Source organism: Rhineura floridana, chromosome 1, assembly GCF_030035675.1.
Source record: "Rhineura floridana isolate rRhiFlo1 chromosome 1, rRhiFlo1.hap2, whole genome shotgun sequence".
Lineage (NCBI taxonomy): Eukaryota > Metazoa > Chordata > Lepidosauria > Squamata > Rhineuridae > Rhineura > Rhineura floridana.
The window spans coordinates 132591390-132616955 of record NC_084480.1 but is presented as its reverse complement, the minus strand read 5'-3'; the positions used below and the strand labels follow the sequence as shown (position 1 = coordinate 132616955).

Sequence of the window (25566 nt, the reverse complement as noted above, 5' to 3'; positions counted from 1 at the left end):
ACCCTCCTTCACAATGCATCCTACAGACATACTTATTGTCTGAATAATCTGAATGATGTCTCTGTATTTCTCTCCTCTGCAATCTTTAGGTGGGTTCTCCACGTTTTAACATTTTTAAGTACAGAATTAATTATTATTACTTCAAACATTTATTCATTGCTTTACAATTTATGTATTAAATGAAAACCCTATTAAACACTGTCGCAGGATGGAATAAGGTGGGTTTGCAACTCCACAAGCATAAACCAGTGCTATATATCCGGCTTCTTCTGTCAACTTGTCAGAACTAGTTTCCCCTGAGCTTGATGCTGGACCAGAAGTTGTATATGTGTATACAATGTGGTGAGTGTATTGCCGCAGCAGCTTGACCACCCATACACACTCTAAATAGAGTAGTTTGAGTATTTGGGTGTTTTTAATATACATCATCTATTTTTTGTGAAGACCTCTCTGTTAGTTCTGCTATGGAACCACATTTGGAATGAGCTAACAGGAAAGAAACAAAATGTTTGAAGAGGCACTGATAATCACCCTGGTGGGAAGGGGGGTGGGGGGAAGTTGGGAAAAAGGAAAACCAGACAAGTCTGTCTGTGGTAGCTCAGATTGACCTGATTTTTAATTAAGCTAGCAGCTGATTCTGTTTGTTTTGGAGCACAAAAGAGCCAATTTCTGCAGCTAAAGAGGTGTAATAAGAGCACTTTGTGTTTTGCTCACTGAGAATGGCTTTCCCAGGCTAGTGGAAGTTGTTACTTGTTTTCTGAGTCATACTGAGAAGAACAGGTAAAACAAATCTGATCTGTGAAAGAGCAAAACTCACTGAGTAGTTGGAAATTCTTATTAAAACAGCCTGTTTTGCATCTAGCAATCTATTTAGAATCTCATATACTCTTCAGGCTCTCTATGCAGTTTCATTCAAACCTGAGGTTCTGTGAGTGACTTCATTGTCAATAATTTACATTCTGGTGTTGTGCTTGAGCCATACATTTGCACCATCTGTCAGATGAGATGTACACAGCTATTGCCCCTTCCTCAGGCAATATAGAATATTGAGCTTTGTCTTAGCTATGCAACTGTATGAGGGTAATGAATGGGGTAATGAATGGCCAGCATGGATTGTATTAATCTGCCAAACTTTAGTCTCTTCCCAATCAAATCCCCATTAATAAGAACAGAAAAAGAAGGGCTGAGATAGGAGTAGAGAGTTATCCCTCCAACCTTTCTCCCCTGTCCCCCCCCAATCAGCTGTGAAGAATTAAAAAGTCAAGGTTTCTGATTTTATCTGATCTACTTACAATTGCCGTTGGGGTCGCAGCCAGTACACAGTAGAGAACAAGGGGGGGTATGAAGCTTTCGTCCTCCATCCCTGGATAAGGTTTCATCAAGTCTCCATCCTGGCAAAAGAAGCCTTGGACGTGCACCTGGAAAGTGTCTGTGCACTCAAAGTAGTAGGCAAGCAGGACGGTCCCGGCCATAATGACGAGCTGAAAATACAGCATGGCTGTTACACAGAGACATTAGTGGTTGCTTAGCAGTTGTGTCTCCAATAGCCCCCCTCCAGCATTGCCACAATCCTGGTGGGCAATTCCAATATCAGTGAGGGAATCCTTTAAAGAGTGTCTCCACTCTAGATAATGTCTGTTACATAAACCCCTGGGTAACTCCCCCAACTCCAGTGCGAGCCTCTGATCAAATTGGGGACCAGATGGCATGCCTCACAAGAAGACGGGAGCTTCAGCGCCCAATTTTGTCAAAAAGGCATGCGGTTGTTGTCACCGGCAGCATGGATCAATGCAAACGGAAAGGGACAGCCAGCCAGCAGCTAGGCAGACTCTACACTAGCTAAAAATGCCAGACTGGAGTTTCTCTTCCCTCCCCTGGGTACAGCGACATGCAGGCAGACCCACCCCTCCCCCATGATGGGGGGGAAAAAAAGGCCAGGCAAGATTTACTCTGGTTGATGCAGCCAAGGAAGGAGTTTCACAAAGAGGGAAGGCAGATGGTGTGACACTGAAACAGCCTCTCCTATGCTCTCTCCACCTTCTTTCTCTCGTTTTCTCTCCACCTTCCAGCTAACCTCACTATAGTTCATCTGTGTCCTTCTGCAGGTGATACCCTCTAGTCTCATGTGTGATATATCGTATCCTTATACAAATGCACGTGCAAATTGTAAAAATGCTAGTGGCAGGATTAGGATAGATACTTGTTGTTCGCGTCGCCTTTGGCTCGGAAATAAGCTGAGTGACTTCCTCCATAACTGGGAAGTAGTTTTGCATGTAAAAGGTCCCCGGTTCAATCCTTGACAGCCCCAAGCAAGACTGGGGAAAAGCTCCCATCTGAAACCCGGAAGAGATGCTGCCAGTCAGTGTAGACAATACTGAGCTAGATGGACCAATGTTCCTATGGTGGCTTACGTTTGAGCCAAAGCTGCACTCACCTACCCAAAATCTCCTCCCTCCCTCAGCAGCTTTGGGAAAATCGTATTTCCCAAGGGCTACATATGTCTTCCATCTTGGTGTACTGCTATGGCATGTGCAAGGTACGGGAGAAAGGAGGGGAGGAAAGATCTCTCTGTTTCTCTCCCCACAGCTGAGTGCTGCTGCTGATACTGTCAGCCCAGACAGTAATTGGGATGTAAAGTACAGGAGGTGGGATTCCAGGGACTGGAAGTCTAGGTGAATGGGAGGTGGGTAAGCTCTAAATTCTTCTCTTGCTCAGATTTTAACCCAGAATGGAGAAGAACGTAGAGACAAAACGACACGTCATACCCTCTTCAAGCATGTCCTCTGCGTACAGAGGTAACACAGGTTAGCTCTTTCAGACCAAGGGCCATATTCACTTCTGGGCAATCTTCCGGGGGCCGTGTGCCAGCAGTGGGTGGGGCCAGAGGTAGAAGTGGATGGAGCAATCAATGTGAAATTTACCTTTGTGCAGTAGGTGACTTTCAACACACACTCACACATCCCTCTCCAGCCTCCATCCAGGCAAGGAAGAAACATTATCAGAATTTATGTATGCATTTCAGATGGACAAAAGCATTCTTGAAGGTGCGAAGCAGGGCTGGTGAGGTGTGTGGCTTGGGAGGGTGTGTGGCCTGTGGAGAATCCTGAGGGACACACAGAGAGAGGCCGGGAAGGCTGCATTCGGCCCCTAAGGCCTAAGGTCCCCCATCCATGGACTAACATGGAAAAAGGCAGGGGGATGGTGTCTTGTGGGCCCATCACCAATGCCTGCCCCCGGCCCCATGCCAAACATCTATGTGATGGGCTCAAATGTCTGCATCCCTTCTGCAGAACGAGCTGCTTTTGAAGGCAATGGAGCAAGTGGGGCTGTTGATTTTCTGGTCAGCTGGCCACTGAAATGCCTATCCAGAGCCTTTTGAGTTAAGATGGGCTACAAATCAAGGCAAACAGTCAAATAACACAACTCTCCAGGAGGTCTCCACTCTCAGCAGCCTCAGGGTTCCACAAATTTCATAATAGGAGGTGAGTGGCAGGGCAAGGCCTTCAATCTGTGACAGAGATCATTGGCCAGCTATGTGTCCATTTCAGAAAAGACTCTAATCAGCTCAGGAGTGCAGGAAACCAGAGACCAAATTAAGGCATTTTTCGTTTGTTTCACTGTCTCAGTTGGTATTTTTGCATTGCATTTTCTTGCCATAAGAACTAGAAACAGACACAATACATTTGTTGTTTCCTCAAGTGTAGACTCGTTTGTACAAACAGCTCCCCGCATTAATGGGGGTGATAAAGTCTCCCAGCTATCCCCAAATAAGGATTGTGTTTTATGAAAACTGAACAGAAGCCCCAATACTTAAAAATACAGTAAAACAAAAATGAAGAACCACACTGCCCTCTTGTGGAAGAAAATTAGAACAATCTCACTCAAATGTTAAAGTTGCAGATATCCCCACCCTATTACAATAAATCATGGGAAAAGTTAATAAAAATAGCTAGTTAAAGGTAGAAGTTAGCAGCCTTTAAAATAACTTAAGTTAAAAGTTAAATATTTCCATTTTCAGAGAGTTAGAAGGCAAGGTAAAAAGCAATTAACTGGCTAAAAGCTTGGTTTGTGAGAAATGCATGACAAGGTGAAAGGCCTGTTAGAATTATTTTTCATTTTCAAATGCAATGAGTGAATTAAGTAAATTAAGTAAATCAGGTCACTATTGGTTAACATTATCATCTTTTTTTTTAAAACATTCTGAGGTAACCAGAAGGAAAGAGTGATTCCAAGCATATGCAGAGATCTATGGTGCTCTGCTGTATGGAGTGGGGTGGGGGGCTTTGAGGGCTGCCTGAACCAGGAGGAGACACAGGACATTTTTTAAAGGCACTTTAAACAAACATTTTAAAAAATGCATATTTATTTCAGTAAAGACATATTGTGATGATGTATTTTAGTATGAAAGGATGATGTTCAAAATGTATTATTTATTATTTATTTATTTATTAAGTTTCTATACCGCCCCATAGCCGAAGCTCTCTGGGTATCAGAAGCATCAATCTCTGATAGACTTATGAACTTGCAAATTAAGGATAGCTTATTTATTCACATATCTTCTGGGGCCTGTAAATGCAGCAGCAGCAGCAGCAGCTCCCACTCTTCCTGGGATCAATGTCTCTGCTTGCTTGTGCTTATTCCTCTCCTGCAGCCAAATAGATGCCCTATTGACTTTTGCAAATGCATAGGAAATAACAGCATGGTGACCTAAGGAACTCTGGGAATGTAGTCCTTCAGAGACCATACCAAATAGAAAAGGCACACTACTTTCTGACAGTGCATGTAATGCTAAACCAAACTATGGCTTAGTACAAATAAGACACATACAGGATCCTGGAGAGGAGATTGTGGCCACAGCACTCTTCCTCTAGTTCTGGGGTGCTATCTAGGGCTAAGCCATGGTTTGGTTTAACGTTACATCTAAGCATGGGGTTTGCCTCGCTCCAGACAAACCATGATCTGTGACTGAGGTTTTGTTTTGTTTTAGCACTTGTGGTTTGTCTGGGAGCCCAAGTTCGGACAAAATGTTAAGCTAAATCCACACATTTGCTCACTCACAGTAAGTCACGGTTTGGCTTAGTGTTACATGAAACTTGGGCCTATGTGTCTCCCGGAAGTTATAGGATTTCAATAAGCAAATATTCTTATTTCATATAGGTCAGGATTGCACAACATGTTAAGTCAAACCTCGTCTTAGCGAGACCACACAAACATGTGGGCTCCTAAAGAGGAGGCCGCACCTCCTTTGCCCCTCCTTGATTTTTAAGGTTTGGCTTAGCACGGGGGTCACCATCATGGTGCCTGTGAAGGCCTTCAGTGGCACCCCCACCAGGTAGCCCAGAATCTGAGCTTTCACTTTTTAAAAAGTAAGCATCTTGCCCTCCTAGAAGGAAAGTTATGGAGCAAGACATGCAGGTCCCCTTCCAAGCAATTTCTGTGAAATGAGCCAGCCTGGCTGCTCCTGGCTGTCAGTGTTATTAGCTAATAAGTGAAGTCACAGCAGTGGTTATAAGTGATTTGTTTGGGCACCAGGCAACAGAAATCCCCGGGGTCCTAAAGAGCTGCTGTTTTGCCCTCCCTTTTAGTGAACTTTTCCTGCTTATGTCTTTACTAGTTCTTGGAATCTCCATAGTTTGCCCTTCCTTTTTCCCTAGCAACCAGGATGCATCTTTCCTGTGCTGGGTTTGCCCAAAATCTGGTAGTACCTAGTAGTTGTTTTCTGCAAATACTACTACACAATAAGTGTGGGTGAATGTTAAAGAATCCCCCTGCCCCAAAGGCAAATGTGAAAACTTTGCAAAGAGGCATAGGCATGTCTCCTGTTTTGCAGAAGGTAAAGACCAGGGACTCATAAGGAATTCACTGTATAGTTAACTTACAGTGCAAAGGTATACATGTCTACTCAGAAGTAAGTCTCTTTGCATTTTATGGGCTTACTTTCAGGTAAGTAGGTACAGATGGCAGTCAAGGCTATGGTTTAGGGTTAGCACTGGGGAAAAACAGGGTTCTTGTGCCTTTAACAGCTGTATGTCAGGCAGAAATTCAGGAGGTCAACCCTTTTCTAGTACGGAAATACAATTATGGGAAAAGCTTCACCCTGACTACTCTCTAATTTTGTGTTATGCCATGCCTCTATGGCAGCCTTTCTGTGATTGGTGCCCCCAGCACTCTCTCTTAATGTGAAATGTACCCTCTGGTCCAAAAAGGTTGGTGAACCCTGCTTAGCGTTATCATCCAAATTAGGGCTTGTAGTTAAACTCTCTTCTCACTAACCACAAGCTGTAGCCAAGGACAAACTATCTATATATATGTGGCCAAAAACATAGAGCAGCAACATTCCTACATTAAATCACAACATCCAGAAGGGTGTTAATTGATCTTTTCCATGTGTTGGTGGGGATCTGACCAAGAACCACTCAGACAAATTTCCCTTTGTCTATAGTAGACATTTCCCCAACCCCCTGGAGTAAGTACCACTGGATTTGAATGCATGATGAATTTGGGCTGGAGTGGTTAACCACCATGCAAGGGGCTTTGCTTAGAATGGAAAATCTGCAACCAGTTGCTTGAGTGGGAGATGATACAATAATGCACTTCAGCTTTTCAGGTTCAAAGAATTCAGGGCTTAATTTGAAAGAGGGATGGAGTTTGTTGTCTAAGCAGAAACAGCTAGAAAAAGGACTCTCACCCCTCCAGTAAGGACCCTGTTACTCCAAGGGTCCTTTCTAGGGTGATGCCACCCCTCCAGCTGTTTCTGGGGATCTACCCTCTTCATACTTACTGTCTAAACTGAGTGTATTAACTGTCTGCACAAGTGTGCAGATTAGAGGGAAGGAGAAGGAAGAGGCGGGGTCCTCAAAAATCCAGGGGGGGGGAAAGAAGCTTATCTCTTGCCAAGGACCTTTGAGATTAAAGGGTCATTTCTGGGGAGGGGTGAGATTTCCCACCCAGATGCTTTTGGGGACCCATACTACCACCGCAATCACATTCCTCCCAGAATCAAACATAACTTAGCTCCCTCGTGAAGAGTGAAGTTCTAGGGGGAAAGGGCTTTCAAATGAAGCACAGCTAATTGCTGGGTTTAACATAGCTCCATGCGTGGCATTATGCAACTCCAACAGTCAGCTGATCATGTGCACAGGCAAAAAAGGCCACCTGACATCACTGTGATGTCAGGTGACTGACAGGTGGGCAGCCCCACCCCGTCAAACTTGGCTGGCCTGGGATGGGGGAGAGAAGGATCAGGCCTGCTGGTCAGATTCATTCCCCTCGCCCTCCCTCTAAAATGTAAAGTTGTTATGCTATGGCCACATTGCAGCATTTGCATCTCCCACCACCCCATTTTTAAATGTGAAAACAGCCTTGAAGCGCAGCACATTAGCTAGCCCTTGAGCTCCATATATCCATTTTTCTACTTAATCCTAAAGCAGATCTGCTGAGGCTCAAGCAGCAGGGAGCACTGATGCTTTGTTAGATTTTGGTTTTCCATAGAGAAACAATACTGTTGCATACAGCAAACAGAATGAGATTTTTCATTTGTTTCCTCCCCCAAGACCATTTAATTTCCCAAAGAAGGGCTGGAATTTCATATAATCTTCTCACCACAGTTGCCTTTATTATTCTGCATGGCAACCAAATAGTTCCCTGGACTCTGCCCTCTTTTTGTTTTGAAAAGGGAAGGTGAAATGTGACACTGGATATTATTACTGAGCTAAAGGTGTTCCAGAAATGTACACCTCTGGATGTCCACTCAGAAGAAAGTTCCATTGAGTTCAGTGGGATTTAGGGCCGGTTCACATGAGAGCTGGACATCGGATTAAAGACACAGCTTTTGCCATCACGATAGACTCACATTCCTACTTTCCAATCCATTATTTTCCATTCACACTGAAGGGAAAGGATCAATCACACAGCTTCCTAATGACCACACCCTCTTAAGGTCAAAATTTCATTTCCTTTGGTTACCTAGGCAACCAAGCATGCTGTTTGTTCCAGAGTAAGCTTCATTAAAAAAGAGAAAAAACCCTGAAGTGCAATTATTTGTATTTTCATAATCCAGCTGAAATATAAATATTTGTTTAAACAGCGTTATGCTTTTTTGCACAAGTTACGGGGAAAGAAAAATCACAGTTCGCAGCAAACTTGCAGAACGGGAGCCAGCAGGAAATGACATGCGCAAAGGGAGGAGGAGGGAGTGGGCGTGGAGAGGGGAACGATTGACACATCCACCTAAAAGCATTGGAGAAAAGCGTCTGCAAGCCCTAGAGATACAAAGCGGAGACGGTTTTTCCTTTACTTTTTGCATTTTCAGCGGGTTGGTTTAATTCAGATTTAAAGGGAAAAGCAGCAACACAGCTTCCCTTTGCCTGCAACATCATGTAAACCCTGCAAATTAAATGGGGATGCACATAGCCCCTATCTCACTGTAAGTCGCCGTGTGAATGGGGGCCCTTATTTCCACACAAAGTGTGGACAGAATGGCAGTCAAGGTATTGCAACACAAGGACGCAAAGAAAGGACATGAGAAGTACAGAGCTACTTTCTTAAGGAAGGGGATAAATGTGGAGCCCAAAAGTTCACACAAGCAAGCTAACAGAATGCTCAAATCATTTTCTGCAAGTTTTTGTGAGCCTCATCTCGTTCAGACCTGTGTCACAATTGCCACTGATGCACTGAAAAATAAACATGTGAGGAAGGGGCAGTGGGGATGAACATGCTAGCTCCCCACCCAATTGCCATTCTAGTCACCTTCCACTAGATGAGCCTTCCCCAAGCTGGTGCCCTCCTGTTGTTGGACTACAGTTACTGTAAACCACCCAGGCAGCTTCGGCTATGGGACGGTATATAAGCACAATCCATCCATCCATCCATCCATCCATCCATCCATCCATACATACATACATACATACATACAGTTCTGACCATCCCTGGCAACTGGCCATGCTGGCTGGAGGTGACGGGAGTTGAAGACCAAAACATCTGGAGAGCACCAGGTTGGGGAAGGTTGCACTATGTTTTCTGAAGCAGAAAGCCTGTCGTACCACTGGAGATTCCCTGCATGTGTTAGAAGTGCACCCTAGAAAGATCAGACTTCTAAAAAGCGAGGACAACCTCCATGGATACAAAAGACTCTCTGCTTCAGACAGTTGCCTCACAGGATTTGATGGGCAATGGGGGATGGGAAGCAACAAAGGGCAGGGGATGGAGCTAGTGCACTTTCCTCCATCAACCCCTTCACATATTTACATTTTGCCATTTATAATGCCAGCACAGGGCTTCAGCTGAGCCTGTAGAAAAATGGATTTGTGGAGAACAACTACGACGGTGACCGCTTTTGGAAGACCCTGGCCAGGAACAAGGAAAGAGCTGTCTTGTTTTTGCAGCAACATCTTATCAGAACAATTCAGTCCAATCTGCCTCACTTCTGACCATGCTTCTGAAAATGTAGAGCATACAAGGTTTGTCAGCAGGGGGCATTCATGCTCTATCTGGGCCAAACCCAGCATTGACACAGAAATAGTCTGCAATGATCAACAAGCAGTGGGAACAGCAAACTATTCCCCCCCTCCACCCTCATAAAATCTACATGAATATAGCACAGTTGAATTGCTTTACAATGAACATCAGAGCTGGGGGTGCATCTCAGTTGCTTTAGGTTAAAACTACACTGGCACGAGGTTTATTAATTGTTTCTTTCTCTGATGAAGAGTTCAAGGCTCCTCGGAACACGTATGCCTGGTTTAATGGTCATGGTTTCCTACAAAAACTCTAGAGAGAGTGCTGAGAATTATCTGTTAGGTTCCTGTCCCTCCATGCCATCCCTGGGTAAAGGCAAAGATTATCAACAGTGCAATCCTATATAAATCAGAAGTTAGTCCCATAGAGTTCAATAGAACTTCTGTGTAGGATTGCAACCTCAATCAGTTTACATTTGAAAGTGCAGGATAGGGTGGGGTGGGAAGCCTGTAGTTGTCTGGAAGTTGTTGGACTCCCAACTCCAATCAGTCCCAGTCAGGAATGATGGGGGTTGGAGTCTCTGATGTTCCTGTATGTAAATGTAATGTAAATATGGTAAGTGCAGGTTTATTATAGGGAATATGGTAAGTGGAGTGAATGAGAAGGGGGAGTACATGGGCTGTAGAATGCTGGATGATGATTGGCTGTGTGTTTGAATGGCTGAAGGTATAAATGAGAGGATGACAGTTGAGTCAGTGTGGGGGTTGGACAGGGTGGTTGTGGACAGGGAGGTTGATGTGGAGAGTAAGAGGTGGCTGTTGAGATATAGGATTGGGAGTTCTGAGGCAAATAGCAGGAATTAGGAACATAAGAGAAACATATATGAAACCATATGCTTGTCAATGAAATCTATAAGTAATCTTGTTATTCTTAGTGTTATCAATAAATATTTTCTTGGTTTACTTAAAGCCTGATTCCTCAGCTGGGGAGGCACAGACCAGGGGGAGGCAGAGTAACCAAGGCTGAAGAAGAAATAGTATCAAATGGTGGCAGCGGTGAAGGAAGAGATATTGTATCAACATCCAGTACCATAGAGCAACCCAGAGCTGTGAGCTTCATAGGCAAGAGGCTTCAGGGGGGTTGGGAATTACCTATACACACAGACACAAGGTATCAAAATAACCAGGAAGAGACTAAGGCACAGTCTAGAGGTTATATTGGATACACAGAGTGTTGGGTAGTGTGGCCTAGCAGGGGGATCTTTTGAGATCTGTGTTAGAGCGGAGAGGTAAAAATAAACACGACTGCTGGTAGCCATGAGTGAGAGTGACACAGGTGGTGCCAGGGAAGGACGTCACAGAGTCTAATGACATCTGGAGAGCCATAGGTTCCCCGCTCCCTGATTTATGGCCTCTCATCTTGCACTAGCATCTCTCCTCAGACTTTGTATAATTCATCCAGAGAAGAAAGAGATGCGGCTGGCTGGCATGATTGTGTCAGTCTTTACAGCAGGGACTGGTAACATGTGGACCTCCAGATGTTGTTGAATTACACCTCCCATAATCCCCGATGGTTGGCCCTGCTGTCTGGAGCTGATGGGAGACTCGTACAGTGAACTTCATGACTGTGTGGGGACTTGAACCCAGGTCCTAGTCCAACATCCTAGTCACTACACCACACTGGCTTGTAGAAAGGACTGGCTTATGTCCATTTTATACTTGGCAATCAGTTCACAGATGCCAAATAACGTACAAAGTAGCGAGCCAGAATATATTTAAAAGCCATTTCAGTCTTATTTGAACTCACTGATTCCCAATTGCTGCCCCTAGCAGACGTTGATTCAGTTAAAAACCCCAATCCTCCATGAAATGAAAAAAGAGTGCTGTCCTTTCCTAATAATTCTCTGATTTGAATACCGCACGTACCTTTCAACAAAATGAAACCCCCAACATAGCGCATGATCTCACAGTCTTTGGGGTTTCATGGGATCATAAACCTGTAAAGCTGGGGGGAAAGCCTCAAAGGCCAAGCAGCCCAAAATGACTCCTGCAGCGTGGCAGAGTAAGCCATGGAGATTATCCTCCAGAGGCCACTGCATTCTCTTGGCTAGCTTTCAAGACTCTATTGACTGAAAACCATAGTAAGGAGCATTCCCCAGCAACCCTGTCCTCAATTATAGTGATTACTTCTTTCCTTTTAGCAGTGAGTGGTTGTCATTCATGTATATGGGGAAAAAATTCAAGCAACAAGACTGTTGGAAGAAGAGAAAAATGTGCCCCTCATAAACTTTTTCCTTTTCCTCCAATTGTCTTGTTGATTCCACAGAAATTAATGCGAGTCTTTGAGAATTGATTCCACTCCTATCCGTACAGCCCCGCCTACTCATTTGCACGGCACCACTTTCAGTTCACTTTATCAGTCACAGTACTCAGGGCTTGCCAATGTGGCATCAGCAGGTGCCAATGTGTCCACTGGTACCTTCTATGACGCCTGTGAAAAGTCTCAGTAAATAGCCCCTCAAAAGTCCACAATGCACAAGAGACTGCTCTTTCTGCTCAGTTCCTGTTGGCACTGTCTTGGCCTCTCCAACACGTCCCCACAGGAGCCATTTTGTGTTATGCCACACCCCACGGCAGCCATTTTGTGACTGGCACCACAGACTTTTAAAATTCCAAATGTGCTCACTGGCCCCCAAAGTGACTCTTACAGGTTAGTGTGTCAAAGAAAGCTGGGGCTGCTCTGATTACATTCAAGCCTGCTACATATTGGCAAAACTATATTTTATTCCCAGTCTTCTAGTAACATTCTGCTCATTTCATAACTTAATTTACAGTTCAATAATTTGGCAGCATGTAATAATTTTGAGCTGTTCCTGGCAAACCATGAGGAGTTTCCATTTAATTGGCTGTACTTTTTTGTTTGTGTTTTATTTTGCATAGCAGAATCACCATTAGCAGCTTTGACACTGGAGACTAAAAATTAAAGCACTGCCCTTTTCCAAAACAATTTAAAAAAAATGTCCTAACAGTGTCCCTGAGAGCCATGGTGTGCAGACTGATGACATTTCACTGTACAAATGGCCCATAAAAACTATTAAATCTGTCTTTTGCTCTAAAGGCATTTTAACTTAATGGCCATTTTCACTTTACTTGGAATTGGGGGAGAGGGGAATCCATTCCTCACACGATGCCAACTGACACAAGCTTCTGGTTTAGTGAGGCAATATATTTTCTCAAGATTTCTCAGTAGCATTTCAAGACGTCTGACACAAGACCGGTTGCCAGAATTTGTGGCTGTTGCTTCCCTTCCCCCCCCCCGACTGCCATTTTTGAGAACCCTCCACTCAGTGGTGGAGTTTTAAGTAGTTTTAAGAACATAAGAACATAAGAAGAGCCTGCTGGATCAGGCCAGTGACCTATCTAGTCCAGCATCCTGTTCTCACAGTGGCCAACCAGGTGCCTGGGGGATGTAATAGATTCTGGATGTAATGGTCTAATAACGTGCATTACTTCACTTACTTCAAAATGCGGTAAGCCACAAGGGAGGGGTCTCCAGCAGAGCTTGGAAAAGTTACTTTTTTGAACTACAACTCCCATCAGCCCCAGCCAGCATGGCCAGCGGACTGGGCTGATGGAAGTTGTAGTTCAAAAAAGTAATTTTTCCAAGCTCACTCTCCAGGTCATATAATTCCAACTGTCAGATTTTAATTTGAAGTTAGGGTGATTTTTAAGATGCTCAACTCATCCCCACCCCCGGATGGAGTTTTACTGTGGTTCTACTGATAATATAAACAGGTCTTGAGACTCAGAATGGTAACTGGATCAATTTAGTATTTTGGAACGTGTACCCACGAATGTGGCCTCAAGGCGCAACCATTTATGCATTAAAATAGGAAGACATTAGAAAACACGTATCTGCATATAATTTGCATATGTTAATTTATATGTGTAGATGCAAATTTAGAAATTTAAATAGAAATACATCTTCCCAGAGTGGGGAAGGCTGTATTGAGGTGATCTGTGTGCCTGCTCAGTCTGCAGTCGATGGTCAAACTGTTGATGGGCAACTCCAAGGCCCCTCCTGCTCTCCCTTCTTAGGGCTCTTTATGTTTAAACTGGACTTGGACCAGACAGCCCTTCAGGCAGAGAACTGTCCTCTGTAAAGCATGGCACATGGCCACCCTACTTTTTCTATGACCCTAGTACAGTTGTGTAATTTTAGCCTCCTAACAATGAAGAAAAAAAAGTTATCCACCACTAAGTTATAAAGAAAATTGTTCCCCCTGATAAGCAGGGAAGTAAAGATAAAATATCTGCTCCTCGAAATGCTTTGTGCTATATGATTTCTCCTCCTCTCATAAAATATTTTAATATTATCAATTTGTAGTCATTGATACTTTCATATCTCTCCTCTCCCTGCTACTGCTGAGTTCTTATATATTTTCACAACAGTAGGTCTCATTTCCTCCCTTTTTATTTCCTGCTGTGTTAAGAAAACAGCTGTTTTTCATATTCCAAAATGGTTGGTCCCCCACTCTATGTCTGAGACAGAATTTTCATCTACTTTTTAAAATGACCAACAATCCAGTCTTTCTACTTCATTATATACTGATGGGTAAGACTGTGTTTTCAAGACAGCTGTTTCATAGGTTTAGCTATTTCATTTGTTTAAAAGTTGCAAATAATTTTTCAGTGTTCCAGGCACAAATCTTGGGGATGTCAACTCTAACCTCTCCCCCCCCCAACCTTTAGAGCAGGGCTGGGGGACATTTTTCAGTCTGAGAGCCAAGGCTTCCAAACTTCTGGGGGCCACATGACAGTGGTGGGTGTGAGCCAGACGTAAAAGCGGGCCAAACAATGGATATGACTCTTACCTTTGTACATTACACTACATTCCAGCCATGCAAAAAATAGAGTTTTTTTTACAGAGAGAGATGTACACTCCACACACATTTCTTCCAGCCAGTAAAAGGACTCGAAGAGGGCACAGAGCACAGCCAGGAGTGTGGTCTGGAGAGAGGGGGTGTGCCCTTGGGAGAGGGTGTGACTCTGGAAGAGTTCTGAGGGCCATAGAGACAGGTCTGAAGTGCCCCAGCCCTGATCTAGAGCAATGCCAAATTCAACGTCTGTTTCATGTTCAGAAAGTGGTTTCAGTTATGCCACCTGAAAGATCGTCTTACCCCTTATATACCCACAATGAGTAAACTATACTCATCTGCAAGTGAGGGCCTCCTGCAGATATTATCTCTTATCAGGAGGTCCGTTAAGCACAACATAGGAAGCGGACCTTTAGTGTTGTGACACTTACCTTTTGGAATTCTCTCCCCTTAAATAATAGATGGAGCCAGTGTGGTGTAGTGGTTAAGGTGCTGGACTACGACCTGGGAGACCAGGGTTTGAATCCCCACACAGCCATGAAGCTCACTGGGTGACCTTGGGCCAGTCACTGCCTCTCAGCCTCAGAGGAAGGCAATGGTAAACCGCCTCTGGATACCGCCTACCATGAAAACCCTATTCGTAGGGTCGCCATAAGTCGGGATCGTCTTGAAGGCAGTCCATTTCCATTTCAAATATTAGATAGGCACCATCTCTGTTATTTTTTCAGCACCTACTGAAGACTTTTCTCTTTCAACAAAGTCTGCATCTGTGTTGGAATTGCTTTTTAAGGTGTTTGTAAGGATTTTTTTATTTAAAGATTTAGACTGTTTTTAGTGTTTTTGTTTGCCACCCTGGGCTCCTTCTGGAAGAAAGGGCAGGGTATTATAACAACAACAATCCATTTTCATGCATGACTTGCATGCAGGGCACTGTGGATATAAGGGCATGCTGATACACTGGTTGCCTCAACCCCAATATCACACAGCCCACAAGCCCTGCCCCCTGCCATCCACAGATTTAGCGTGGCCATCTGCAAAGTGGCTTCTACACATGAGCAGTTGTGAACTGTATTGTATCTGTGCGTTATGTGAGTAATGTGTGAAAAGGGTTATTGATGCTTGGGGGGAACAGAAAATACAAGTAAGTGCCTGATGCTTCCTGTTCCCTTGCATTTCTATCTCATACGCTATAGAATGGTTGCATCTCCTCCCCGATTTGCACATTCTGCTAATCTGAGATCTATTTGGATGTCTCTTGGTTTGTGTGTGAGGTGTGCATGTATGGGTGTTGAGGGACAGGGACATGAGAAAATGGAAATGTAGGCAAAGTGTGAGGTACCTTCAGTCCCTGCCTCTTTCCCTCCACCAATACCGTGTGTAACAGTTGCGTTATCTACTGCTAAATCCTTAATCTGCACCCTATCATCTTGACTATGAAAACCTCCACCTTGTCAGTCTTCTTTCCCATCAGCAGTGCACCATAATGTCTCTGCTAACATAATCTCTTCCTCTTCTATGATCACACCACCCCTTTCACACCCACTGCAAACATCTAGTGCTGTATTTTTAGGGCTCTCTGCCTCATAGGAGCACAGGAACAAGAATGGCTTTGTTGCATCAGACCAAAGTTCCATCTAGTCACAAGTCTTTTCTATCTCCAACAATCAGCTAAATGCATCTAGATCAGGACTCAGGAACCTATAGCCCTCCAGATGTTGTGGAACTACATTTTCCATTAGCTCCAGCCAGCATGGCCAATGGTCAGGGATATAGGAGCAGGAGGGCCACAGACTCCCTATTCCTGCTGTAGGTGCTCACAAGCTGTGGACATGAAGGCAGTGCCTTCCCTTCTTGTGTGTCCCCAGCATCTGGTATTACTAGGGATGCCATCTCTGTACATGGAAGCTTCTTTCACTATCATGACTAACACCTAGTGATAGACTTATTCTTCATGACGTAGCCATTTCTGCTTTGGAATCAAAGGAAGGTGTAATGGGTGGAAGTGCATTGCTACTCACCAGTATGGGCATGAGTCTCACCTGACATTTGTGCAACCACAGTCCAGCCAATATTCACCACTGCTGCAAACAAGCTATCTGAAGATTCCTCTAGGAATACTAAGATAAAAATTGCCCTCCCTGATCAGACCATCCTGTATAGCAGTCTTCCCTCTCCCCAAACAGAAGCTAGCTAGATTCCTGTAGGAAGCTCACAAGCAGGACATAAAGGCAATGGTCATCATCCATTACTGAGATATACTGTCTCAGAACATGGAGGTCCCATTTAACTATCCCGACTAATATCAATTGACAGATGAATCCTCCACGGACTTGATCCTCTGCTTAACTAGCCCCACACAGCAAAGGGATGTGTCGTTCCCAAATAACATCCCACCTCCATGCTCCAAGCTCTTTTGAAATTCAGGGCTTTCAAAAGCAGTTTCCAGTATGACAGGAGAGTCTGTCATTCAAAGGGGAATTTATATGTGTGTGTGTGTGTGTGTGTGGGATTTGTCATGTCTGCTCCTACAGGTCTTCAAACATGAGTTGTACAAAGGTGAGGGCTACATAATGGTGTGAAAGGAAAGTGAAATGTCCGTTTAAGACAACTTTTGTGTATTAGAAGATATAAGGCTGTCTTACAATCTTTTGATTCTGAATATCAATGCCATTTTATGGTATTTTATTGTATACTTTGTTGTTTTAATATGGTGTTCAGTGTTTGTGGGGGTGGAGCTGAAAGCTTTATATAAATCAACCGTAATAATAAAAATTAAAAAGGGTTTTGAGGGCAAAGGCTGCAAGAAGAAGAATTCTCAGAGAAGGGATGGGGGAAAGCAGCAGAATGAAGAAGCTGAAGAGAAAGACCTAAGAAAGAAGGGATGGAAAAGAAGGGGAGAAAGCAGATAGAGGAGAGGAAGCAGGGAAGTGAGCTCTGACGGATTGTAGCAACACAGAATCTGTTGAATGAATAACATCAATTAACAGTAACTAGTTAAGTAGCAATTTCTGTCAGGTCCTTCTCTCACATGCTGCGTACACACCATACATTCAAAGTACATGATTTGTAAAGGGTGCTGGGAACTGTAGCTATGTTCCCAGGTATTCTTGGGGGGGGGAATCACATGCTTTAAATGTATAGTGTTTACATAGCCTGTGAGAAAAGGACCTGTGACAGAAACTGCTACTTAACTAGCCACTCTAACAGACATTACTCATTCAACAAATTCTGTTGCCAAGTAACCAGCAAGTGGCAGGGCTTGTTTTTTGCATGTAGAATGTTTGTTTTGTGCATTTGTTGCCAAAATTGTTCATTAATTGGTGACATTAATAGTTCTGAAGCTTAAGAGCTAAGGAAATATATTTATATTCATTAGACTCCAGAATGATCGCCACTCCGTCTCTCCTTGCCCTGATCTCAGACCCCTCAGGCATTACAGATTGAGTAGGCCGAAAGCAGCTCTTTTGACTCCTGACCTGTAAATTTGTCTCACCCCTTTTGTCTAACCAAAACTAGTGGTCATTTCCATGTCTTGGGACACTGAATTCTGAAAGTTGATTATGCTTTGAATTGTCCCTGCATCAGAAGCACTACCAATAAGAAAGAGGCATAGATCTCCCTGCAACAGTTGACTTTCAGCAGTGACATTACTGTGAAATGAAATGACAGAGTGGAAAAGCCATTCATTCCCTTTATCCCAGAACTTGGTCAAAGGTAACTTTAAAGGTATACACTGGATGGGTCTCAGTACTGAATAGTAAATTGGCATTTCCTAAACTTTTATACTGAATTATATTTGTCTTGATGTCCAGATCACCACATAGAACCTCCTTTGACTTCTAATGTTAAATGGCGCAGAGTCAAAATTAGTTATATCCCTAGGACAATAAAAGTGTAATCCTTTATCCAATCTATTTGAAAGATTACTCCACTCCATTGTAATTGGATTCATAAATTAGCTAGAGACTAGCAAAAGCTACATTCTATTTCCAGGATACAATTACATCTGTCTTTAATATGATTCTATTAAAAATGCAGCATCGGCAAATGTAAATCAAAAACAAATAAAGGAAAATCAGCAACTTCTTTTGCGATTAATCAATCATATGCTAGAAGGCCTTAATCCTTTTCTTATTTTTTCCCCAGTGTTAAATGACAGGAAAATTTCATTAATTTAAATAGAACACATTAGTGTATCATGTTCTGGATTAATTGATCTAAAGACAGGGAGGTGTGAATTTTTCTCTTAGCACTACAAGCAGACCAATATCATATTGTAGTATTAAACCCCTAAGACAGAGATCATCAGACTGGCATCATGCCAAAGTGGTATTTGTCTATCAGTATAAAAATAACATCTTAATGTGTAGATGCACATGTGGCTGATAAAGGAATTGGGTTTCTCAATGGATCCCACACCTTTCCCCCTGCTTTTCTTATCTACCATTAGTTGAAGTGTAGCCACTGGCAATTTATTCATCACAATTAAAAGTATTATCCATATCCGGGAAGGGTGACTTAGCCTGTGCCTGCTTTTGAGACGGGCTCCTGCCTCAAAAGAAGCTTATTCAGATATATCAGTCAGTTTTTTCTTTTTTTTTGACTGATTAAACTTCTCCCGGGTAGGGAGAAACGAAGAGATTAACCTCAAAGCCTATTTTTGTTGGGACGACCAGATCTCATTAATTTATGGGACGAGGTCCAGCCGACGAAGGTGGGACGGATTTTCAACAGCAAGCTCTATCTGATAAAGCGAACGTTCATCTTATCTTCTAAGAGAGAACGCACTAACAGGCAAGCACCCTTCTTTCTATATTTTTCTTTTACTTGACTTAAATTGTTGCTGTTTAAAAGAGATTTGCCAGATTGATCGGTTTTTGACATCTCACTGGGGAGCCATAACTTCTCTCTGCTACGCACTAATTAATAGCTTATCTCTGTTTTTGTTGCAAAAAGCTGTCCTGGATTTGCATTCTAAAGATATACACAGAAGAGGGATTTCTATTCCAGATTTTTATTTTGAAGAATATTATATTGTCTGAGACTACTCTCTTTTTGGTCTATTTTGTTTTGACGAATCTGTTTCCTGACGACTGCCATTAATTGTTTTGATCCTGGGAACTGCATTTTGTTTACTTAACTATGGAGAGATAAGGCTGTCTGCTCTGTTTATACTGTGATGTCACCAAGTTTGGAGTATTAACCCAATTGTTGCTGAAATAAGAAGTGGTTTTCCTATATTTTTCTTTTAAAATGGCAATTAAGAAAGTGGCTGAGAATCTGGAAATAACTATGTTTCAGAAAATAATGGATGAGATTGAGATAACGAAACAAAACCTGCGACAGGGTTGTAAGGAGCTGAAAATTGAATTGAGTAAAATGACGCAGGAGATTAAAGATATAGGGGTCCCTGTGAGAGAGGTGACCCTGGAAGGGGTCCCTGTGAGAGAGGAGACCCCGGAGATTGGAACAAACGTGGAACAGGAAAAAGATTTGGAGTCTATGGACTTTAGAAATAAAATCTATTGTTTGGAGACACAGGAGATTAAAGACATAGGGGTCCTTGTGAGAGAGGAGACCCTGGAGACTGGAACAGGGGTCCCTGTGAGAGAGGAGACCCTGGAGACTGGAACAGGGGTCCCTGTGAGAGAGGAGACCCCGGAGATTGGAACAAACGTGGAACAGGAAAAAGATTTGGAGTCTATGGACTTTAGAAATAAAATCTATTGTTTGGAACTCAATGTTATCTCTGAAGAAATTAATGAAGATTCTAGAGATAAAGTTATCAATGGCATGGATAATCTTCTGGACTGGAATGATGTGATGGAGCCCAATATAGAGAAAATCTATGGAATTAACTGCAGCCATGTGACAATGGAAAAACTTTCAAGAGATGACCCAGTGTATTTTGAAAAAAAGAACAGAGATATGATTTTACAGCAGTATTTCAGCAACCTATTCAGAATGGATGGCAAGAAAATATTTGGGATAGAGGTAATTCCCATCAGACTCTTACTATATGACTATGGCTTTGACAGCAAGATTATTATGGAATACTGATAATGGAAGATTGGATATTGAAATTACTGGACTTAACAAGACTACTGAAGATGGAAGATGGAAAATGAAACTAATAGGGATAATAGAACAATGGCTACTGAAATTACTGAACCTAACAGATTCTGATGTGATGGATTAATTGAAATGTTTATTTTGACTATGGTTATGACAATAAGATTATCATAATTAGTAATGAGATGGATTAATCGATATGCTTATCTGGAAAAAAAAAATTGATAGATATATTTCTTAAAGAATTGAAACCTCTCTTTGACTTTTTGTGGAAAGAATAAAGTAATGTTTATGAGATTTGATGATTAAGTAAGATAACTATTGGAGGAAAGTGATTTTATAATATGACTTAAGAGACAGGATTGTTATATATTATAGACTTATAACTGATCTGATCTTTGACAAATGGGAAGTCAATATTTTACTCTTTATTTTTTATTTTTATTTTTATTTTTATTTTTATTTTTTTGTTGTTGTTTAACTATTTTTGATTTTGTTTTTTGTCTTTGAATGTTTTATGAATTCGTCTTGTATGTTTTATGAAAATTTGAATAAAAATTATTGAAAAAAAAAAAAAAAAAAGTATTATCCATAAGTCTTTGTTTTCCCTGCAAGGTTAGGAGCACTTCTCACATAATGACTTTTCTACACAGGCATCACTTCCAGGTGGGGAAACCCACATGTGCATACATCGACAGAGGGATGTACCTGTTTTGTCATATGCACATATGTGAAAACATGGTCAAATGTGCGTTCCTGCTGCCTGTACATGCAGTGAAATAAGACACATACCTGTTCACCATATGTGATGGTGGACGCTAAAGGGTTGATAAGTGGCATCCCTTGGGCCAAACAAAGCCTCCTGTGAAAAGCTGGATGGCAACTAGGGATGAGGGAGAAATTCAATTCAGTTTGCATTTAAAGATGAATCTACCTAATTCACACTTTCTGAAACACTATGTGAATCTAAACGCAACTATCCTCCAAAATTTGCATGTCTCAGAATTTTGCAATCTTGTTTTCCAGTCAAGTAATATGTACGAAAATGCATATATTGGGATAAAGTGTGCATAAAAATCACACATTAGTGAAAATAATAGACAAAATGCATTGCATTAAGAGAAATATAAATATTAGGAAAAATATGTTCTGCAAAAATATGTGTATTAGGTGAAAGTACATACACAAATGTGTAATTATGAGTAATTCACGCTAAAATACTGGTGAATTTTCATGAGGATTTAAAAAAATAAATATATCACAAACTGATGTGAAAATGTAGAGACCTGAACTTAAGACTGGGAAAATGAGAAACTGGAATTGACAGATTCACCCATTGCTAATGGTAACTCAGTTACCAGAGTAGAGGCAAGAAGGTAAAAGAAAATCGCACCCGTGACAACAGAACTTGCTAGCCAGGCAGCTTTAGGTGGTGATTAGGAAGACAGTCCACCACTGGCATTTGGAGAAGTAAGTAAGGGACAGTGAGCCGCTGCTGAATCTCCACAACCTCAACCTCATATTGCAAAATGGCCCTTGAGGAAAAAGAGTTGCCATATAGATTTATTCTAGATGTCTAAGGAGTGTATAAGAGCATCCCTACACAAAGGTGACATCAGTACAGCATTAGCTTCTGTGTAGATGCAGCTCTCGCTTACAAGATGTTGATGATTTCAGATGCAAAGCTCTCTTCACTTCAGCCTGTTATGTAACAAATGCCTTCTTGAATTATTATCTTCCAAAATGAGGGGGCTTCTTTTTTTGTCAGGTAATTTTAAAGCTATCCAGTGGCTCAGTAAACACACTGCATGATTAGATGCTTATTTGTCAAGCAAATAATCCAGTTTTATGCTTTATCTGGTGAACTGGAACAAAATGAAGAATGAGCCTCAGCACACAGAAACAAAAACAGAGACATGATTGGCATGGGCAGGAAAAATGCTTGAAGAGATATTACAAAAGCGAGCAATTTAAAGAGGTACAATGAAAAGGGAAATGAATAGGTATACACACACACACGTACGTGGATGAGACACAATGGCAGCAAGATGTCATGGAACACTAATGGTGGCTTTAGGCATTGCTAAAAATAGGAAGAACGTTTGCCCTGTGCTTTTCCTTGCACATGGCTGAATGCGAGTTTCCAGTTCACATGTTATACAGGAAACATGAAAAGAGGTGCAGGAGTCACTGGCACTTTCCCTGATGCCAATCCTTTGTAAAGTCCAAAGCCACTTTAGGATAGTAAATGGTTGGAGCATCTCCTGCCAAATCAGGGGGATGGAGGGAGGTAAGCACTTGGAAGCAAGGAAAAGTAGAAGCAAAACTGAGGAAAATAATAAGTAAGCTGACGTGGAGACAAGCAGGTGCAATGGCAACCATCTCCTTAATTCCAAACTGGGAATAAAGTGAACTAGGAATTATTTATGGAGGTCAGTCCTTGTAGCATGTCCTGGTGTGGCCTATGGCTATAAAAGATGCTTCTTTCTTGGTCTCGGGACCAGGAATGTCATGGGCATTGTAGTCAAGACACTTCAGCAGTGATACTTGCACAAGAACATTGTATTTGTGCTGATCCCAAGATTAAAATGCCTTAAGGAGTTTTAAAATATTTTGCTGCCACTATCAAATCATCAATCTGATAAAACCTTTAGCATCCGCCAGGACTTAGACTTCAGTGTTATAGCAGGGAATCAAGTGGGGTATCCAGAGCACAGCCTTGTCCCGATTTCTTGGATGAGTTTCAGTTGGTACAGCTTGAGGACGTTGACAAGGTGCTTGGACAGATTCATGCAACCACTTCTGTGCTGGATCCTTGCCCTTCTTGGCTAATAAAAGCTAGCAGGGATGGAACAGCCGGCTGGACCAGGGAAGTGATGAATGCCTCTCTGCGAGAGGGAGTGGTCCCTGGCTGCCTGAAAGAGGCGATAGTGAGACCACTCCTGAAGAGACCCTCCCTGGACCCAGAAAATCTTAATAATTATAGGCCAGTGGCAAATGTTCCATTCCTGGGCAAGGTCCTTGAACGAGTGGTGGCAGGACAGCTCCAGACACTCTTGGATGCGACCGATTATCTGGATCCATTTCAGTCGGTTTTCAGGCCTGGTTTTGGCATGGAAACAGCCTTGGTCACCCTGTACGATGACCTCTGTCGGGAAAGAGACAGGGGGAATGTGACTCTGTTGATTCTCCTTGATCTCTCAGCGGCTTTCAATACCATTGACCATGGTATCCTGGGACGACTGGCTGAGTTGGGAGTAGGAGGGACTGCATGGTGGTGGTTCTGCTCCTACTTGGCGGGTCGGCTCCAGAAGGTGGTGCTTGGGGAACATTGCTCGGCACCCTGGACTCTTCAGTATGGGGTTCTGCAGAGGTAAGTTATGTCTCCTATCCTGTTCAACATCTACATGAAACCACTGGGTGTGGTCATCCGGAGCGTTGGAGTGTGTTGTCATCAGTATGCTGATGACACACAGCTCTATTTCTCCTTCTCATCCTCCTCAGGTGAGGCTGTTAACGTGCTGAACCAGTGCCTTGCTGCGACAATGGACTGAATGAAGGCTAATAAACTGAGGCTCAATCCAGACAAGACTGAGGTGCTGCTAGTGGGTGGTTCTTCTGACAGGATGGTGGATCTCCAACCTGACCTGGATGGGGTTGCACTCCCCCTGAAGGACCAGGTTTGTAGCTTGGGGGTTCTCCTAGAACCATCTCTGTCACTTGAGGCTCAGGTAGCCTCAGTGGCACGGAGTGCCTTCTACCAACTTCGATTGGTGGCCCAACTACGCTCCTATCTGGACAGGGATAACCTGGCTTCAGTTGTCCATGTTCTGGTAACGTTCAAGTTAGATTACTGCAATGCACTCTACGTGGGGCTGCCTTTGAAAACGGTTCGGAAACTGCAGCTTGTGCAAAATGCAGCGGCCAGATTGGTAACAGGGACCAGACGGTTCGAACATATAAAACTGATTCTGGCCCGCTTGCATTGGCTGCCTGTATGTTTCTGAGCAGGTGCTGGTTTTAACCTATAAAGCCTTACACGGTTTAGGACCACAATACCTGATGGAACACCTCTCCCGACACAAACCCACTCGTACACTATGCTCAGCATCCAAGGCCCTCCTCCAGGTGCCTACTCGGAGGGAAGCTGGGAGTCTGGCAATAAGGGTGAGGGCCTTCTCAGTGGTGGCCCCCAGATTATAGAATGATTCTTTTGACGAGGTGCGCCTGGCGCCAACACTGTTATCTTTTTGGCACCTGGTCAAGACTTTCCTCTTCTTCCAGGCATTTTAGCATGTGTTTTTAAATTGCTTTTTAAAAATGTGTTTTCAAATTTGTGTATTTGTTTTTAATGTTTTTAATTGTTGTAAACCGCCCAGAGAGCTTTGGCTATGGATTGGTATACAAATGCAATAAATAAATAAATAAAGGATGAAGGTGGCTTGGCATAAAATGGTTAAAGTAGTGTGAGAGTACAGATTGTGTGCCTTTTGGGTTGCCATTTCAGTCAAAGTGCATCATGTTTTTCATCATCTAATGCTATTTTGTTAATCTCGTCTCACACATATTTGTTTGTTTGTTTAAGATATTAGAAAATACAGCACAACCACTGTCATGGCACTAAAAACAATAGAACACTTCCTGTATGAATATGCAGCAGATGTAATGATGGAACCTCAAATTATTACCCGAATTCTGTTTGGAATTCAGTGGCAAATCTTTCTGGACATACCTTGAGATAGCAAACATAGACATGTATAACAGATGGAAGAAACCCAACTGCAGCATCACTCTATTTTCCCCCCCTAAATGAGAATCCATTTATCACATATCCACAGCAGCAACATTCTGGGAAAGAGAAATACGTATTTCTCTGTCTAGCATCTCAAAATGAAAGCTATATATTTTTGCAGTACGTTTGCAAGGAGGCCTGCATGGCTGACCTATGTTCTTTTAGATATGTTGTTGGACTCCAACCTCCCATCAGTCCCAGCCAGCATGGCTTATGGTCAGTGATTATAGGAGTTGGAGACCAACAACATCTGGAGGGCCACAAGTCCACCAACCCTGAGTTAAAGGGTTTGGGGCTTCTCAGTTAACAAAAAAGGGGGGAGTAGATAGAGTGCCCCCCCATAATATCAAAACATAAGGGTCCCTCTGTG

At 42.8% G+C, this 25566-nt stretch overlaps 1 protein-coding gene across 5 annotated transcripts in view; it reads right to left on the bottom strand.

Annotated features, from left to right (window-relative positions):
• PLPPR1 (phospholipid phosphatase related 1) overlaps nt 1–25566 on the bottom strand; it is a 155694-nt gene that overhangs the window by 29829 nt on the left and 100299 nt on the right. For all 5 annotated transcript variants that reach the window (XM_061632754.1, XM_061632725.1, XM_061632715.1 and 2 more), the window contains one exon: nt 1293–1481. In XM_061632754.1, the coding sequence (XP_061488738.1) occupies nt 1293–1481 (189 nt within the window). The remainder of the gene's footprint in view (nt 1–1292; nt 1482–25566) is intronic.